The sequence below is a fragment of the Pimephales promelas genome, chromosome 1, assembly GCF_988280905.1.
Source record: "Pimephales promelas chromosome 1, fPimPro1.hap1.1, whole genome shotgun sequence".
In the NCBI taxonomy this organism is placed as follows: Eukaryota; Metazoa; Chordata; class Actinopteri; order Cypriniformes; family Leuciscidae; genus Pimephales; species Pimephales promelas.
In genome coordinates this window covers 21,585,194-21,603,585 of record NC_142769.1, presented here as the reverse complement: position 1 = coordinate 21,603,585, position 18,392 = coordinate 21,585,194, and the positions used below count along the sequence as shown (strand labels likewise).

Below are 18,392 nucleotides of genomic sequence, written 5' to 3'. Positions count from 1 at the left end.
AATGAAAGCTCACTATGGTAAGCAAAGGCATTTTGTGTGCATTTAACTCACTGCAAAAAAACCAACAAGATTTATGACTGTGATGCACCTGAGCTAGAGATTTTAAGACAGATATTAAGTAAGAAAAAGGATCCAGATGGCTGAAAAGGAAAGATCAGTTCATTGCATGTTCTTTGTAATTGTACAATAAATGTAAAATAACAACAACAAAAAAATAAACAGAGTCTAGAATCTCTTCATCTGTCGTCTTTCCTGTCGCCTCTGTTTCTTGTCATTCTTCTCGTTCTCTTCAGGGGCTGCCTGTGAATCGGCAGAAAACCAGGGGCCCAGGAAGTTTGCCCACAGTAAATGCAAAGCCCTTGCAGGTGCCTGGTGTAAAGAGAGAGCAAATAATACATTTACAGTAAAACTGGAATAGAGAGACCTCCATGATGTTACAATCAGAGCAATCCTGCAGTCTCACCAAGAGCCAGAAGTACCAGAAGTAGGATGACAGAGTACTGAGGACCTGAACAATGGCAGTAAGGATAATCACATCCTTCAGGTGCCTGCATGTCAATATAAGAAAAAAGTAACTAATGAATAATATCAAAAATATTTATCACCAACTGAAAATACACATATAATACGGATATAAATATACAGATAAATCATTCAACTCACTCTGCCATGCCCTGTTCCATATTGAGGTCAATCCCTCCATCAATCAAACTACCATCTTCAGCAAATGTAGATTTAGCCATTGCTGACATTGATCTGTAGCTGCCAAAGTAGACCGCCACTGCAAACAGTAGCGAAAACTGGTACAAAAGAGACGAAAGAGAATTTCAGCACCAGACTGGAAGAAGAGTTGAGTGAATAACATTTAACGTTTACCAAGAAACTAGAAACTGCCAACAGTTCATTATTTCACAGTTGACAAAAACCATACAGTGATCTAAAGCCTAAGCAAATATGGAGAGATGGATATTATCATAAAGGTTTTTCAAACTAGTCGAGAGGGGGTGAAATCTTTGCATGGCAGGGGGAGCTGCCACTCGCCCCGTCACCATTACATGCACCTGCCACTCACCCCGTCACCGTTACGTGTGCCTGCCACTCGCCCAGTCACCGTTACGTGCGCCTGCCACTCGTCCCGTCACTTTTACGTGCACCTGCCACTCACCCAGTCAATTAATTAAAAAAAAGAAGATTAGATGGAAAAATAGTGTGACGGCTCGTCCTCTGGATGGAAAAAAAAATGTAGGTGGTAATGGGTAGTCTAAATAAGAGTAAAAGGAAACGCGGGATGTATAACTGTCTATTTGATCATATGCATCAGCCGGAGTGTCTGCTAGTAGCTGTAAGGCAGGTGAAAAACATTTGTTAATGGTGAATATTGACCTATTGTGCGCATCATTCTGGCTTCGTGCTGCATTTGGTTTAAAAAACATCTTACATATTGTGCAAGGTCGCGAGGCAAGCGTATCCGTGATGGGTCGAGTGGCAGGCGGCTATAACAGTGACTGGTCCAGTGGCAGGCGCATGTAACAGTGACTGATTGAGTGACAGCTCCCCTTGCCACGCAAAAAGTTTACCCCTACTGAACTGGTCCATGGAAAAGCATAGAAAAAAAGAAGTTTAAACACTGCAAAATAAAGTAAGATTTGAATTAAAAGAAACAAACTAAAATAATATTTTACACATAATACTATTTTTTTCACAGTATAAATTGGGTCTTTATACGTAAAAACATAATATAGCAGCCTGCCTTATACATTTTAGGATGGAGGCTCCTCACATTAGGATGAGAATTTATTATAATTTGGCGGTCCATGGCAACAAAAAGATTGAAAACCACTGGGCTATTTCCATTTGGGAAAAAAGGTTAATGCCTACAACAATCTGGATTTGCTCATTTACATCACTGAACAACACAACAACAACAAAATATGCACATCATACTGTGACTTACCCATGTCCAAAATGTAGATGAATAGAGCAAGAAATTGACTGCTGCATAAATAGCCTGAAAAGAATACAAGAAAAAAAACACTCAAATGACTGCTTTTTAAAAGATATAAACTTATATCTAGAGATAAATATATATTAAGATAGATAGCTAGATGGATAGATGAATAGATAGATAGATAGATAGATAGATAGATAGATAGATAGATAGATAGATAGATAGATAGATAGATAGATAGATAGATAGATAGATAGATAGAACTTAGCTGCATGCCTTACGTTTGCTCCCAGGATGATTCTGCAATAGAACTTTAGAGTATCCTGGTTTTCCTCATAGATTTGCTTTTTTCCTTTGGTTCCAACTTTACCTTTCGGCTAATGAGAAATATATTACTTCACAGGACAGCACGGACACACAGAACACTTAAATCTCACCAGTCGTAATTTGCAATTGTCATATGAATAAATTTTTATGAAACACAGTTATTAATCATGTTTCTTTTTGAATAGCAAGTTGTTAATCATACCGGCATCTTCCCTGAGTTCTTCTTGTGTGCCTTTTCGTTTAGTTCACCCGGTGATGAGGCCTTCACCTTTATGCATCTAAAAAACTAACGGTTTCTTATTTTTAAGGAATAATCTTCAACATTAAACTACAACCACATAGTGCAAAATAACACATCAGCGTTCGCGAACGTGTTTCCGGCGCTTGGAAAATGCGTCACAGATGCAACGAACGCCACCTCGTGGATTCGTCTTGGATTCTACTCGCCTGAATTTTTTTTTTGTAATAATTGTTAGATTATCGTAATAAACTGAATGTAATTTAAGTTAAGTATTTGAAAATAAATATAAACTTAAACCTAATTTCATGTACTACAGGATTACTGCAAAAAACATGCGGTTTAAAAACTTGTATGTAGGCTTGTTTTGGTGCGAACTGCCATAAAACACCAACGAAGAAGATAAAAAAAATATTACCTGTAGCCTGTTGGTAAAAAAAAAAAAAAAAAAAAAAAAAAAACTACCTCTATCACTTGTTTGCCACTATGCATTGCATAATAGTTCTCCTAAAACAATAGGTCATTTACAATGTCTAAGGTTGTTTAGAGGAAAGTTGATTTAATCTGTAGCTTAACATTTTTAACAAGCTACTTCTAAATTGTTGTTTGGGGTAAAAATTCCCCATGCTGAAGGACATAACAACAAAAAGCAAGTCTAATAATAACTGTGCATAATGTGCAAACTGGGCCCACATTGACTACACCAATCCCAACTGAGTGGTATTAGCGATATGCGAAATATGCTTGCTCTGAAAAATTTTGTCAGTTCATTTTGTTTTCGGAATACCTGATGTTGAAAACTAAACATGGGCATAATATCATTGAGATAGGATATCATTGAGAATAGGTAACAGTAAATCACTGGATAAAAAGGGAAAGATAATAAGCAATTTCATTTTTAGTTGGCTACTACAGAAAGACAATCCAGTTTAAGCTCTGTTGGGCATTTTGAAGAGCACAAGTGAGCTAGACTTTATGCACCACATAATAATACTTACAACAAATATGTTTTCTTCATATGTTTTTAAAGAAACTATGGTGAACAAAACTTGGAAACTGTTATAGGACATATTTAATGGACCTCCAACTTTATCAAAAGTACAGACATTGACCTTTGCTGGGATATTACCTTTTCAGTCATATCATAGTTTAACTTTTCACCTATAGTCTATTTTTCCCGACTCCAGTTCAACAAAGTTTTAAGAGTTCAGCAGAGTTGAAAAAGGTTGTTTTCTGTGCATGCTTATCAGTTCTCTGTTTGTATTAAATAGCAGGTTTCAGAAGTCCTGTCCAGTAGATCAGTAACCATGTGGACCGCACTGGTTCTGTTATGTCTCGGAGCCTTTCTTCTCTACTTGCAGTTCAGAATTCGGCGACCTAAAAACTTCCCCCCTGGACCCACTCCTGTTCCATTTTTTGGAAATTTGCTACAATTTGACCGCATAAACCCGTTAAAGAACTTTGACAAGGTAAGCACATGGCCTGGCTTTATATTATTTGTTTTTTTTTTATTTACTTGTTATTATTATATAATTATTGTTATTTTATAAATTACACTGTATATTTTCTTTACATTTGTTGTAGTCTATGTAAGAACCAGATATGAAGAATGAAGACCCAGAGTCAGAATTATTAAAAAAAAAAAAAAATTAAAGAAAAGTTTTACTGAAGATAGTTTGCGTTTCATCAGCAGAAGTCAGCTTCAAGATCACAGCAGTTACCATTTCCAAAGTCTAATGCCAGCCATGTGACTGGCATTCAATAATATTAATAATAAAAAAGACCTGGCAGCAGAATACTGGAATTTTAGTTTTGACGGATCCGTGTGAGTGGGGATCGTTTTGCCAATGGTCACGGAAAAGTCGAAGGAAAAACTTCTCCGTTTTAAGCATATCATTGTCCTGTACCTTTATGAAAAGTTCTGAAAAGAAATCAAACTTCATTCATACAGCATGACACAGCAATAACATCCTGCTCTGAGTTTGTGGTCTTCAACTTAAATGTTTTTCTACAGTTTGCTCAGCGCTATGGATCAATCTACGCACTGAACATTGGTAGACAGCCAGCAGTGGTGTTGACGGGACAGAAAATGATCAGGGAGGCACTGATCACAAAAGCGGTGGAGTTTGCTGGTAGATCAGAGAACATGATGGTCAGTCATATAACAAGGGGCAAAGGTAACGCAGCATATACAAAATACTAGAGTACTCAAGCAGCAAATCACACTGCTCACATAACACAGACAAGTGTCTCTGTGTGTTTAGGGGTGATCATGGCAGATAATGGAGACGGCTGGCGGGAACATCGACGCTTTGCTCTGACCACACTGAGGAACTTCGGCCTTGGAAAGAGAAGTATGGAGCAGAGGATTCTGGAAGAAGTCAAATATATCTGCGCACAACTGGAGGAGTCTGCTGGTATATACGGCCTACTCACCTGTCACCTTCAATCTCTGTATTAACATAACACATTTATTCACATATTCAGTGTCCTATGTTTGTATATAGACATTTTTGCCAAAGAACATTCAAATTCATGAATGGAAAACATTCCTTGTCTTTGTGTCTCTACAACTCTACCAGGAAAGTCAATTGACCCTCAACATCTGTACCACCGAGCTGCTTCAAATATCATTGCCTCAATCATTTTTGGGTCACGTTTCAATTATCAGGATGAATATTTCCAGACATTGATCATAACTATGGAAAAACTTACAAAGATTGTCATTGGACCATGGGCAATGGTAAATACAACGAAATATAAAGAGCATCTAATTACATGCAAATAGCCAACCTTGTTGTTAAAGGCTATTTTCATAAACGATATAGGCAATAGGCATATTACTTATATTTACACTGTTTATTCTCTACTGCTATCTGTATGTCACTTAGTGTAAATAGGCACCACTGAAATAAACTGTATAGTGTATATATAGCCTATTGTACACAAGTGGAACGACAGACATTTTTACAGACATTTTATTTTTGTGTTTAATGATTATTTTCCTGTTTATCACTGTAAAGCTGGCACCATATAAATAAAGGTGACATGGCACACACACACACACACACACACACACACACACACACACAGTATATATATATGTAAAAAAGCTTTTCTTCTGAATTGCAGCTCTATGAAATAGCCCCAGCGTTAAGGATTTTTCCACTGCCATTCTGGAAAGCTTTTCACGATTTTGAGACAATCAGAAAACATATTCTTAAAGTTGTGGATGAGCACAGGAAGTCACATGTTACCGGGCAGCCAAGAGACGTGATTGACTGTTACTTGGAGGAGATGGAGAAGGTAAGATACTTTTGTGTATAGGGTAAGTTTGTGTTTGTTTTTTTCAGCTGCAAATGAGTTTAATATTCTCTGATTTAAAGTGGTGAGTGAGATCATTTTATTTTCAGAGAGCAGATCAACGCACCACCTTTGATGACTCACAAATGGTCACTTTGCTGTTTGACCTGTTTGTGGCTGGAACCGACACAACCTCTAACACACTCCGAACTTTAACACTCTATTTGATGACGCACACTCATATTCAGGGTAAGGAATGTGGATAAGATTTGTCTAATTGAGAGTTTTTATGTTAAAAACCTTCGAATGTCAAAGTAAATTATCTACTATTTTATCCAGGTGATACATGTTGGTGAATCGCCATGTATAAATCCATGTCATTTTTATATATATTTTCCCAAATGATAGCTATGTGTGTGTGTGGTTTAGGTGAATGAACACTACTTTCATGGGGATAAAATGTCCCCACAAAGATGGCAATATCTAAATTCCTTGTCCTTGTGGGGACATTTTTTGGTCCCCATTAGGAAAACAGCCTATAAATCATACTAAATTATGTTTATTTTTTAAAAGGTAAAAATGCATTAAGTTTTCTGTGATGGGGTTTAGGGGTAGGCTATTATTATTAGTGTAAGGGGATGGAATACACAGTTTGTACTGTATAAAAACCATTAGGCCTATGGAGAGTCCCAGTAAACCACATTCAAGAATGTGCGAGAGTGTGTGTGATTTATTGCAAATTTCTGTTTCCAACAATTAGGTAGGCTGGGTTAGATTTCTTAATGGATTTTGCATTAAGAAATCATATGCAGCAAAATAAGATTCTGAAATGATATAATGCATTTTATTTGTAGCATTCATAGTCTTTCAATGTCTATTTGTGTCTTTTCTGTTTATACATTTTCAGAGCAATGTCAGCGGGAGATTGATGAAGTCCTTGGTGCTCGTGAACACGTTACATATGAGGACAGAAACGCCATGCCTTTCGTTCAAGCAGTGATTCATGAGGGTCAGCGTGTTGGTGACATTGTTCCTCTCAGTATGTTTCACACCACCACAACCGACACTCAACTCCAGGGCTACAGCATCCCAAAGGTGGCATTTACTATAATTACTGTGTGTGGCAACAAATGTTTCTTTACATCAAAGGTGTAGAGTTACTATGACACATAAAACTGGCATAAAAGAAAAAGTACTATCCATTATTTTATCTTATCAAAACAATCGATCAACCAAACTGTTATTACTGCAACTCCTTGACTATAAAAGGGAGGTTTGCTAATCTTGTTAAAAACATCTGCTCTCACAGGGGACAATTATCATCCCCTATCTGTCATCTGCTCTGAGAGAGGAAAGTCAGTGGAAGTTTCCGCATGAATTCAACCCCCAAAACTTCTTGAATGAAAAGGGGGAATTTGTGAAGCCTGACGCATTCATGCCTTTTTCTGCTGGTATGTTGTGTATGTTTTATTAGTCGGTGTAAAGAGGTATTTTAATCTAGACTAATTTAGTTTATTTATAATCCAGACAGGGGTGTCCCTGAGCTGTTTAAATACACACTATGCAGACAGGGTCATTGGTATGATCAAAACAATACATTGATCACATAGAAAGCACATTTGTGTATAGTAGAATGTGAAAAAAACTGTGTGTTTGTATTACATTCACTTTTCTATTTCCTAGGATCTCGTGTGTGTTTAGGAGAAAATCTAGCTCGCATGGAGCTCTTCCTCATCCTGGTCACGGTGCTGCGACAATTCAATCTTATCTGGCCGAAGGATGCAGGAGAGCCGGACTTCAAATATATATATGGCGGGACACAGTCAGTGAAACCTTACCGTATGACTGTACAACTACGTACACCTGGGGAGACTTGTGAAACTGTTCATTGAACATATATTGCCCTTCAGTGAAAACATGCCCCATATCACATCACACTATACAAGCACAATGGTAGCTGCCTATAAACTATGTTTTAGCTTTTTAGTAAAATTTACACACAAGATTAAAACAAAAAATACTGGAAGTTACTGAAGTATAAAATTACAACATATTGCACGTGTAACAACTTGCAATGACATTTATGAAAAATACCTTTGCCCTAAGATGTTAAACTCAATATGTTTTTATTGCATCTGCTTATTTACCCAATGTCTACAGCAAAAATACATTATAATTTTAAATGGCGTTTAAAATTAACTTACAAAACCCATGCCTGGGAAAACTAGTTACCGAGACTGTAGCTCTAGTGACAACTAGCCCGCCTCTTAAATGCATTAAACATGTTAATGGTTAATGAAACCTTGATCACAGGCAGCTTTGATGCATTTTTTTTTAAACAATTCACAACTAATCCATTTTGGAATCATGACAATTCCAGTGGTAGCAGTTTAATATTTGTTTTTATTTTGTTTTTAAAATACACTTAAATACCATATATGTAATATTGTGCTGCTAGAAAGCTCAGCTTCATACTGATAGAGCATGATGTAGACTACAAAATAATTGAATGTTGGGACTGATTTATATTGTAAAAATGTGCAAATAATAAAATATATAAATCATTTGATATATCAGTTATATAATTGAATGTTGGGACTGATTTGTATTGTAAAAATGTGCAAATAATAAAATATATAAAGTTAATCACAAAACATCAAATGGCACGGATCCTCTTGTCCATCGAGGTGTTCTTCCAGCTGCTGTTAATCATGAAAATAATGGAAACAACACATGAGTGAATGGTTTAAGCATCACACAAGCTTATAGTTAGTTAATATTCAGAACATACAATGTTTTGTGTCTCTTTTCACAAGGGCAGAACCAGCAGTAAGATAAAGCCCGAAAGATAGAGAAAGAGAGTATTCTGTTGCACCGCAGCGTAGCTCCAACAGTCACACACAGACACGGAAGCTTAAATACGGTGCACTTTAACAACAGAATTAGATAGCAGTATCGCTAATATCGATTAGTAAAATAACTTCAAACCGACATACACTCTTTACCTGATCATAATCCTCCTCCATGGCTACATCTCTACACGTAGGCCTGGTTCCGCCAACCGCGTGCGCGAAAAAGACTTGTTGCCTTTCTCCTTCGTCTGTCTTGGGTGAATGGAACGGTACGACCAAGTTAAAGTGGCATGTACCGCCCCCTACTGTACATTATTAACTGATAACAGGTTATAGGTTTACAGTTTATGGTTAGGCTACTGCCCTCCATTCGCTCCTCTATTGCCATATCAGCACCACCATTAAAATATCATTTATATTCCCTTTCTATATCCATACATAATGTGAAGAGTTCAGATGCAAAAGCCTCTAAGTGCCACCTGAAATTTTCTTCTAGAATGATCATTTTTATCAAGCTTGTATATTTCAGTTCAGTAATTTCACTTAAATGGCAATTAATAGGTAATCTTCATTGTCATTTAAGTGAAATTACTGACCTAAAATATACAAGCTTGATAAAAATGATCATTCTAGAAGAAAATTTCAAATGGCACTTAGAGGCTTTTGCATCTGAACTCTTCATGTCCACACTCATTTCGATTTTTACACAACGAGCCAGGTGTGTAAATGGCGGGACCCATAGAGGGGCCAGAATGACATTTTCAGAATTCAGATGTATTTAAATATATAAATTTCTATAATGTATAACAACATTACCATGAAGAGTATTATCATGAATAGTAACAATATGGATTGTGTATAATTCACCCAAAATGAAAACTGTGTGACAAAAAAAAATTCAAGTTGACAGAGTTTCAGTGTCAGACATTAAACTACAAACCCAATTCCATAAAAGTTGGGACACTGTACAAATTGTGAATAAAAACAGAATGTAATGATGTGGAAGTTTCAAATTTCAATATTATATTTAGAATACAACATAGATGACATATCATGTTGAAAGTGAGACAATTTTGAATTGCCATGCCAAATATTGGCTCCTTTTGGATTTCATGAGAGCTACAAATTCCAAAAAAGTTGGGACAGGTAGCAATAAGAGGCCAGAAAAGTTAAATGTACATATAAGGAACTGCTGGAGGACCAATTTGCAACTTATTAGGTCAATTGGCAACATGATTGGGTATAAAAAGAGCCTCTCAGAGTGGCAGTGTCTCTCAGAAGTCAAGATGGGCAGAGGATCACCAATTCCCCCAATGCTGAGGCAAAAAATAGTGGAGCAATATCAGAAAGGAGTTTCTCAGAGAAAAATTGCAAAGAGTTTGAAGTTATCATCATCAACAGTGCATAATATCATCCAAAGATTCAGAGAATCTGGAACAATCTCTGTGCATAAGGGTCAAGGCCGGAAAACCATACTGAATGCCCGTGATCTTCGGGCCCTTAGACGGCACTGCATCACACACAGGAATGCTACTGTAATGGAAATCGCAACATGGGCTCAAGAATACTTCCAGAAAACATTGTCAGTGAACACAATCCACCGTGCCATTCACCCTTGCCGGCTAAAGCTCTACAGGTCAAAAAAGAAGCCATATCTAAACGGGAACCAGAAGCACAGGCGTTTTCTCTGGGCCAAGGCTCATTTAAAGTGGACTCTAGCAAAGTGGAAAACTGTTCTGTGGTCAGACGAATCAAAATTTGAAGTTCTTTTTGGAAAATTGGGACGCCATGTCATCCGGACTAAAGAGGACAAGGACAACCCAAGTTGTTATCAGCGCTCAGTTCAGAAGCCTGCATCTCTGATGGTATGGGGTTGCATGAGTGCGTGTGGCATGGGCAGCTTACACATCTGGAAAGGCACCATCAATGCTGAAAGGTATATCCAAGTTCTAGAACAACATATGCTCCCATCCAGACATCGTCTCTTTCAGGGAAGACCTTGTATTTTCCAACAAGACAATGCCAAACCACATACTGCATCAATTACAACATCATGGCTGCGTAGAAGAAGGATCCGGGTACTGAAATGGCCAGCCTGCAGTCCAGATCTTTCACCCATAGAAAACATTTGCCGCATCATAAAGAGGAAGATGCAACAAAGAAGACCTAAGACAGTTGAGCAGCTAGAAGCCTTTATTAGACAAGAATGGGACAAAATTCCTATTCCTAAACTTGAGCAACTTGTCTTCTCAGTCCCCAGACGTTTGCAGACTGTTATTAAAAGAAGAGGGGATGCCACACAGTGGTAAAAATGGCCTTGTCCCAACTTTTTTGAGATGTGTTGATGCCATGAAATTTAAAATAAACTTATTTTCCCCTTAAAATTATGCATTTTCTCAGTTTAAACATTTGATATGTCATCAACATATCAAATGTTTAAACACAACACAAATGTTTAAACTGATATGTTAAACATATCAGTTTAAACATTTGATATGTTGTATTCTAAATATAATATTGAAATTTGAAACTTCCACATCATTGCATTCTGTTTTTATTCACAATTTGTACAGTGTCCCAACTTTTATGGAATTGGGTTTGTATATATATATATATATATATATATATATATATATATATAAATGTAATGTCCTAAAAATGCCTGTTGACAAAAAATGTCTTATGTTGCCAAACAAAGTGGTCTAGATTATAATAAATATATCCATATAAATGTATCCAGTCAGTGACAGAGTGCAAGCATAAAATAATCTAGAATAATTCAGTATTTTTATTTTTATTCTGGTGTCACTATTGTCCTGTGCATTGGGTTACCAGCACCAAGTCCAAACCTATTCATTTACACCCACAATGCATTTTTTGTTAAACTTTAATCTTATGTTTTGGACTGGAGTATCACAATAATATAGTTTCGTGAGTTCAGTATTGTGATGTATGTATCGAATCGTGACATGGGTATCGTTACCAGTTTATATTTCTAGTTCCATGTGGAAAACTTTAAAATTGTAAACTTCTTTTAGGTTGAATTTCCACACACTGTACCTCAAGGAGTGTACCTTTGTCACTCATCCATATAACAATTCTTAGATCATTTGAGAATCAGTTGGGTTTGTAAACCATTTAGAACCACAGATGCATATTAATTATGAGCTTAATTTTGCTGTCAGTTTTGGTTTTATTTGACTTGGCAGTTTTATTGTTTCAAGGGTATAAACAAAATGAAGACTACATTTTTTTCTCAGAATACTTTATTTGACAACTTACAAAAGAGAGTCTTGGCACTTATTTAATTAACAAATCTCATCAAAACAAAATCTTAACAAAACGAACCAATAATGCGAAGACATTTATGTGATTTTTAAAAGTGCACGTTTTTAAAAATATCAATATGTGAACAACCACCACCCATATTCAAGGAAAAAGGCATAAAAAAAGATTGAAACAGATAAAAAAAAATAAAAACAGCTTAACCAAATTCCCAAACATATGCAAATACACACAACTGTCCCTGAGAAAACTGTCTCACATCTTCATGTCAAATTTCAAAAGTTAAGAATAAAATCACTCTTTCTTTAAATCAATCCAGGACAACTTCTGAAAATCTGATTTTATACTTTAAGACAGGATATGGTCTGGAGGAAGTTCAGTAAGGCTTATTAGACAGGAAACTCTGTAGCATTTGTAGAGATGGACCAGGAGCCCACTGAGGAACCATGTGACCTGCACCCTGGAACAGCAGAATTGTGTGTCACAACAGCTTTAATAAGAATGATTTTGACTCTCACACTCACACGTTTTCTATTTGTGAAAGAAGTCTCTTATGCTCACCAAGGCTGTTCAAAAATACAGTAAAACTGTAATATTGTGAAATAATATTACAAATTTAAAATCACTGTTTTATATTTGATTATATTTTAAAATGTAATATATTCCTGTAATTACTCAAGTCTTCAGAAATCATTCTAATATACTGACTTGGTGCTCAAGAAATTATTATTATTATTATGCCACAAAACCATATTTGGTAAATGAAATCCAATACTTCTTTCTTAATAACTTTAGGGTGCCGATTCTGTTTTGAATTTCATAGCATTTTCGCTTTCAACAACAATTTGTAAGGTGAATAAGTCTTGCATTAGCCCTTAATTAATATTATATAAAATTACCGTAAAGTATTTCCCCTCAAAGACATGATTCCCATCTTACTCTGAGCCAAGTTTGAACTATTTCACCCATTCTCAACTGATTTTCACATGTATGACATCATTTTATGCCTAATCCTGATTTCATGTGACAGAAGAACATACAAACATGGCCCAGATGTTTTCTGTTTTTGTACATCTGTGCATTGTACTAAATTCAAACAGCGATAGAAAATTACAGATTTTAAGTTGTTTTTTCTATAAACTCATTACGTGAAGTTCTCCTTTGCAGATTGTAAATTAAATGGATAAAATTGTAATGGATCTTTTGACATATGACTGATTTTGTTATTTTGATTAGTGAATTAAACTTGATGCATATAATTTGAAAAAATGTTCATTCTTTATTTTGAGAAGATAAAAAAAAACTGTACATTTTGGGAAGTATTTATTTATATTTTTGAACTATCAAATTAGGTAATAATAGCCCTGTTTTGCAATAAGCATAATTCTTTTTTTCAAGATGCGGGCTGTCTGATAAATTTTGAAAACTGTTGTGCCTCTTAATATTTTTGTGAAAATAAATAGTCATACATTTTTTCCGTATTCTTTAATGAATGGAAAGTTTGAAAGATTGGCATTTATTTAAAACAGAAATCTTGCGTGACATTATAGTTGTCTAATGTCAGTTTTGATCAATTTAATCCATCCTTTCTGAAATAGAATTATTTTCTTTCAAAAAACATCCTGACCCCAAACTTATGAAAGTTATTGTATATTTTACACCCTATGACATTTATTGCTAATTAGAAAATGTATAAAATGGAAACTGTCATTTGAATCTCCATAAAGATTACAAACAGAGGTTGCACATCAATGGAGCTTATTAAAGCTAAAAGTCAGTAAAGTCTTACTACAACTTGGAAAAGAGCAACACAAACTTACCTTGACTGTGAGGAAAGTGATGTTGCCAAATTGCTGGTAGAATCCAGCAATCTGGTTATCATAAATCCAGTGCTGGTACTGTGTGCTTGCCTTGAAGAAGAAAACCAAACATTAAACCTAGAAGGTGCTATAAAATCTGCTGAACATCTCAAAGATCTTACCTTCTGTCCAAGCTGCTCAACAAACCACTGGTCTCCAAGGAAGTTACAAGCCATATCGGTGTCTCCATTATAGACCAAAGCTCTCAGACCCAAAGCCAGCAGCTTCACATAGACGTCCTTCACAGTTTCGTAAATGGTGTGATACTGGTTTCCCACAACATCACTGCATAAAAAGGAAAAACACAGTATGCACACATGATCTTATGCGCACACACACAGTCAGGACAGGCGTCAGTTTACCTGCAGATGTCCCATGGTGGTAGGACATCAGGAATGTGCAGCGCCTTTCTCACATCTCCTCGGTTAAGCCAGTTCATCTGAGCGGTACTATTGATGCAGGGAGGAACTCCCTTCACACTTGGAGTTTTTCCTACTAACTGAACATATAAACGAGAGCACAATTCACTTTTTTGTTCTCTCTGGTTTATTAAAGTAGATGTTGGAAGGCTGCATGAGTAGTTCAAACAGGCCTCACCTGATTAGCTTCCCAATGTTTCCTGAAGTTTAAAAAAAGGTGCTTCATGGCTCTCTGAGATGTGACACCACCAGCACAGTCAAGATACAGCGCATATGTATTTAACCCAGAGTCATAGACTATATGAAATGCATGCGATACCTGGAAAATACAGAAGACAAATCACAAAGTCGACATGAAACAGAAGTTGTGATAGTCTTTTCTTCTCTAATATGGCTTCTCGAACAAGAAAAAAAAAAGACTTGATTTTGTTCATCAGGAATTGATTGAATCATTGAGGTTTGCTATTTTGGTGATCTCATGCGAGTGACGGGCTGTCCCGCCCTCACGCCGAAAAACACAACATCAGAGAAGAGAAGTCGCTGCAAGTGGGAGTGGTAGTTATTTTGATTAATATTACGAGGGCACAAGGTTTTTTTTTTATTAAATATATTGTGGACGAATAAATAATTTATAATAAAAACTGCAATATTCCATATAAACAAGAATAGTAAATTTTGACTTCAGGGTTGTAGAACAAGCATGTGGATGTATTCACGTTACCATGACAGAGCAGGACTCCTTAGAATTATTGTAGAAGTTACAGACTCCATTTTGACAGCAGTTGTCATTCAGATCCTTCCACAACCTATAAGCAAAATAGCATAAAAAAACCCTATAATTAAAATATTCCTTGTCATTACTGTACTATAAATAAACACACGAGTGGCCAAATATACCGTAAGAATAAATGATTAAGCTTACTGTTCTCCAAACAGGCCGTGATAGTTACCAAAGTAGATTAGTGATTGATCATTTAGTGCAAAACTACTAATGCCATTTCCAACAGCAAAACCCTGCAAAAGAAACCAAACGAAGAATTAAAAAATAAATAAAAAATAAACCTTTCAACAGTCTTCAAGAATAAGCACATAAATAAATTCCATTTTAAAAATGAATCAAGCATATTTTAATTTACCTTAAAGTTCACTTTAAGGTGGCCTCCAGTGGCAACTCTCAGACTGAGTGTGGGTGCATAGATGCCTCCATAACTCTCGCCAAAAATGAAAAACTCATTCTGGGTGAAATTTGGGAACTTGGTAAAAAAGCTTTGCAAAGCCAGGTAGTTGTTATCCGCTACCTAAAGAAAAAAGTACATATTCAGGATTTCAGAAGTTTTTAAAGGCTATTAATGTCTATGAATGTTTGCATACTTGCCTCATCATCATTGGTTTGATATTTTTGGTCATCTGAGTAGGAGTAACCCACTCCAGCAGGAGACTCAAGATACAGAACATTGGCGATTTTATTCCAGCTGAATTCATTCTCGTAAAGAGTGGCTCCATTATCATTGACCTAAGGACCACAGATAGATACACACACACACACACACACACACACACAGAAGATACACACTGTTTGTGTTGAACAGAAAGGCAATTTAGAACAATTCAGAAGTCAACATTACATTTTCACTCTCTAAACTTTACAGCTCTGTAGTTCTTATTCCTTTGAAATTAAATCAGCTCTCAAGTAATTGTCATTTTTAAATTGAATGGAAGTAGTTTATCAACCTACATGAAAGGGTCCATTCTCTGATAGAAATCCATCCAAAGAGCTGCAGCCCGGACCTCCATTCAGCCACAGCAAGACGGGGTCCTTGAGAGGGTCCCTCTGAGACGTCACAAACCTGAAACATACACACTCTCATCAATGCCACTATTAATACACAAAACATTATCTTTCTGCCTTACTGAGGAGATTCAAACCTTGTTTGCACAGCTACTAAGTCACTCGTACTCACAACAAAAGTTCAAAACCAAAACTTATAGCCTAGCATTACAATTATGTAACGTTAAAAATGTAATACTTTTCTAGACATATTCGATATTGTATGAATATGGTACAATATTATTTTATATCAGAGTCCATGCAATAGACCATATATCGCCAAAATATTTTATATAAAAAGTTTTTAATTACTTAAAAAAAAGGTTTTTATGCTTTGTTTTGTTTGGATTTAAAGTCCCCGTGAAATCAAAATTGAACCTATTTACTTTGTTAGCGCATATTACTAGTCTTGTGGTGAACAATTAATCCGTGCAAGTAAATATATATTAAAAATTGTATATTAAATAATATATTGAAATATATATTAAAATAATGTATAAGACGTCTTTATTTTTCATTCAGTGTGAAGGAGGAAATGCTTTTCGCAAACACATCCTCATCACAAACAAAACATGCTGCATATTCACGCTCAGACAGAAAAACAAAACAATTAAACTCACCAATAGTGCAAAAACTTGCCCGAACTCGCCTTCAGATAGCCTGACCACTGACGGTAATTGGGTTTAAAAGACATGCCCGGTAGATCCAGCACCTCGTCTGGATCATACATGCCGCTCACGACATGCACCGACACGGACAGAAGACAGATGAAGGCATGGAGAGATAACATTTTACACAGTCCGATGGACATGGACTCGAAGACTTTAGCAAGCTTTCTCTTACTATCGATGGCTGTGACCCTCTCCTGTCTGACCGTCACCGTGAGCTTTTTTGAGTTTCCCTTCCTCTCACGGTCATATGACTTTTACATTCGTCAGGTGATGCTGACAAACATCAACTAGAGTACGTTACTTCCGGTTACATAAGCAACCAACGTGTGTAAACAATCACCTTGTTCTGTTTTTCCAACCTTTTTTCTCAGCTTATCGAGTATTATCAGATTATATCACGGATCCTCATAACAAATGAATTGAATGACATATTTGCTGGACCAACTAGGTAAAATATATTACAGCAATGTTATGTATGAATGTACAATACAATTTTTTTAATTACTTGATATTTTATTAAGCACGTAGATGCTTGAAATGAGGTTAGAAAGATCAGACGGTAGTATAACTTATCCCTCATTAACCAAACCTGAGATATTTTATGTGACTAATTAAAGAAATTAAGGTCAGATCTGAATAAAAACATAACATGTATGCTATTTAATAATTATACAGGTATGTGAGATGTTTTTTTTTTATTTCACATAATTTTCAAGCATTTAAAAAAATATATTTTAGAGATTAAATAGAATTAAAATAAAAGGGTATTTTATATCTTGGGGTTTGCCAAAACAACAAACTAGGCCTATGAGAGGAAAAATGAACCCTTAAAATCTGCAAGAAATGCTCATGCTTCATCCTCCTTCTCCTGCCCTAAATGACATGAGTTAGTCTAATGAGTTCATTTAAACTGAGCCTTCATTATTTGGCCAATCATTTACATTTTCTGAGTATTCAATTTGATCATTTTTAGTTGTTAGTGGAATGCATGATAGTTGAACAGCATCTTGCAGTTGAAGACAAAAGAGCACAAGAGCAGTATAATGTGGAACATCCCTTTAGTGATTGCACTGAAACTGTAAACATACAATAATAAATGATTGAGGAAAAGGCAAACATGCATGCTAGTGTTACTGATTAAATCTATGAGGTATGACATAAGAATTTTGCTAATATCCACACACAATTGACAACTGCATCATGTGGTGCAAAAGAAGAAACCAACACACCAATGTGACTTACACAATTTAACTCTTTGGAGAATGATTCAAATGCTCATTTTCAATACTAATGATTCCACCCTAAAACAAAATTAAATGCAAATGAATACTGTTCAAGTTAACCATTTAGTCTTCTTTACACTCATTCAAGTATCAGTGAAATTACAAAACCAGAGATTGTTGCATCCTTGGCCAATACATCTTTTTCATGAAAAGCACATTTAGAAAATCTAGCTAAAACAACAACAATGCATCAAATTAAAAATAAAAACTTTTCAAGAATACTCAAAAAAAAAAAAAAATCTTAAATTGTCATTTTCAGTCTAAAGCGGTGTATATATACACGCACGCGACACACACTATTAGTCTTCCCAGATTTTTTGGAACTATAGAATTACATGTTTGGCAGTGCAAATCATCGAGAAAAACAAGTTTGCAATAA

General features: G+C 35.8%; 3 protein-coding genes and 1 long non-coding RNA gene across 4 annotated transcripts; 1 reads left to right on the top strand and 3 right to left on the bottom strand.

Moving 5' to 3' along the window:
• Window positions 1–137: 137 nt before the first annotated feature.
• On the bottom strand, window positions 138–2,619 carry tmem208 (transmembrane protein 208). The gene is made up of 6 exons (XM_039668781.2): window positions 2,478–2,619; window positions 2,230–2,325; window positions 1,955–2,008; window positions 664–800; window positions 464–548; window positions 138–369 (listed from the first exon to the last, which is right to left on the bottom strand). The coding sequence occupies exons 1-6, from the start codon at window positions 2,481–2,483 to the stop codon at window positions 226–228; spliced, it is 522 nt and encodes a 173-aa protein (XP_039524715.2). The 5' UTR covers window positions 2,484–2,619; the 3' UTR covers window positions 138–225.
• Window positions 2,620–3,711: 1,092 nt separating this feature from the next.
• LOC120477304 (cytochrome P450 2B4) lies at window positions 3,712–8,385 on the top strand. Its single transcript, XM_039668842.2, has 9 exons — window positions 3,712–3,982; window positions 4,528–4,690; window positions 4,778–4,930; window positions 5,096–5,256; window positions 5,646–5,819; window positions 5,927–6,065; window positions 6,724–6,911; window positions 7,126–7,267; window positions 7,500–8,385. The coding sequence occupies exons 1-9, from the start codon at window positions 3,821–3,823 to the stop codon at window positions 7,706–7,708; spliced, it is 1,491 nt and encodes a 496-aa protein (XP_039524776.2). The 5' UTR covers window positions 3,712–3,820; the 3' UTR covers window positions 7,709–8,385.
• LOC120477305 (uncharacterized) lies at window positions 8,244–8,956 on the bottom strand. Its single transcript, XR_005622372.2, has 2 exons — window positions 8,822–8,956; window positions 8,244–8,518 (listed from the first exon to the last, which is right to left on the bottom strand). It is a non-coding gene; the product is annotated as an uncharacterized LOC120477305 (long non-coding RNA).
• Window positions 8,957–12,055: 3,099 nt separating this feature from the next.
• Window positions 12,056–16,988, bottom strand: LOC120477274 (lysosomal protective protein). Its single transcript, XM_089128860.1, has 11 exons — window positions 16,680–16,988; window positions 15,967–16,078; window positions 15,603–15,744; window positions 15,368–15,525; window positions 15,154–15,245; window positions 14,953–15,037; window positions 14,410–14,550; window positions 14,175–14,311; window positions 13,935–14,097; window positions 13,774–13,863; window positions 12,056–12,413 (listed from the first exon to the last, which is right to left on the bottom strand). The coding sequence occupies exons 1-11, from the start codon at window positions 16,868–16,870 to the stop codon at window positions 12,330–12,332; spliced, it is 1,395 nt and encodes a 464-aa protein (XP_088984986.1). The 5' UTR covers window positions 16,871–16,988; the 3' UTR covers window positions 12,056–12,329.
• Between the last annotated feature and the right edge of the window lie 1,404 nt (window positions 16,989–18,392).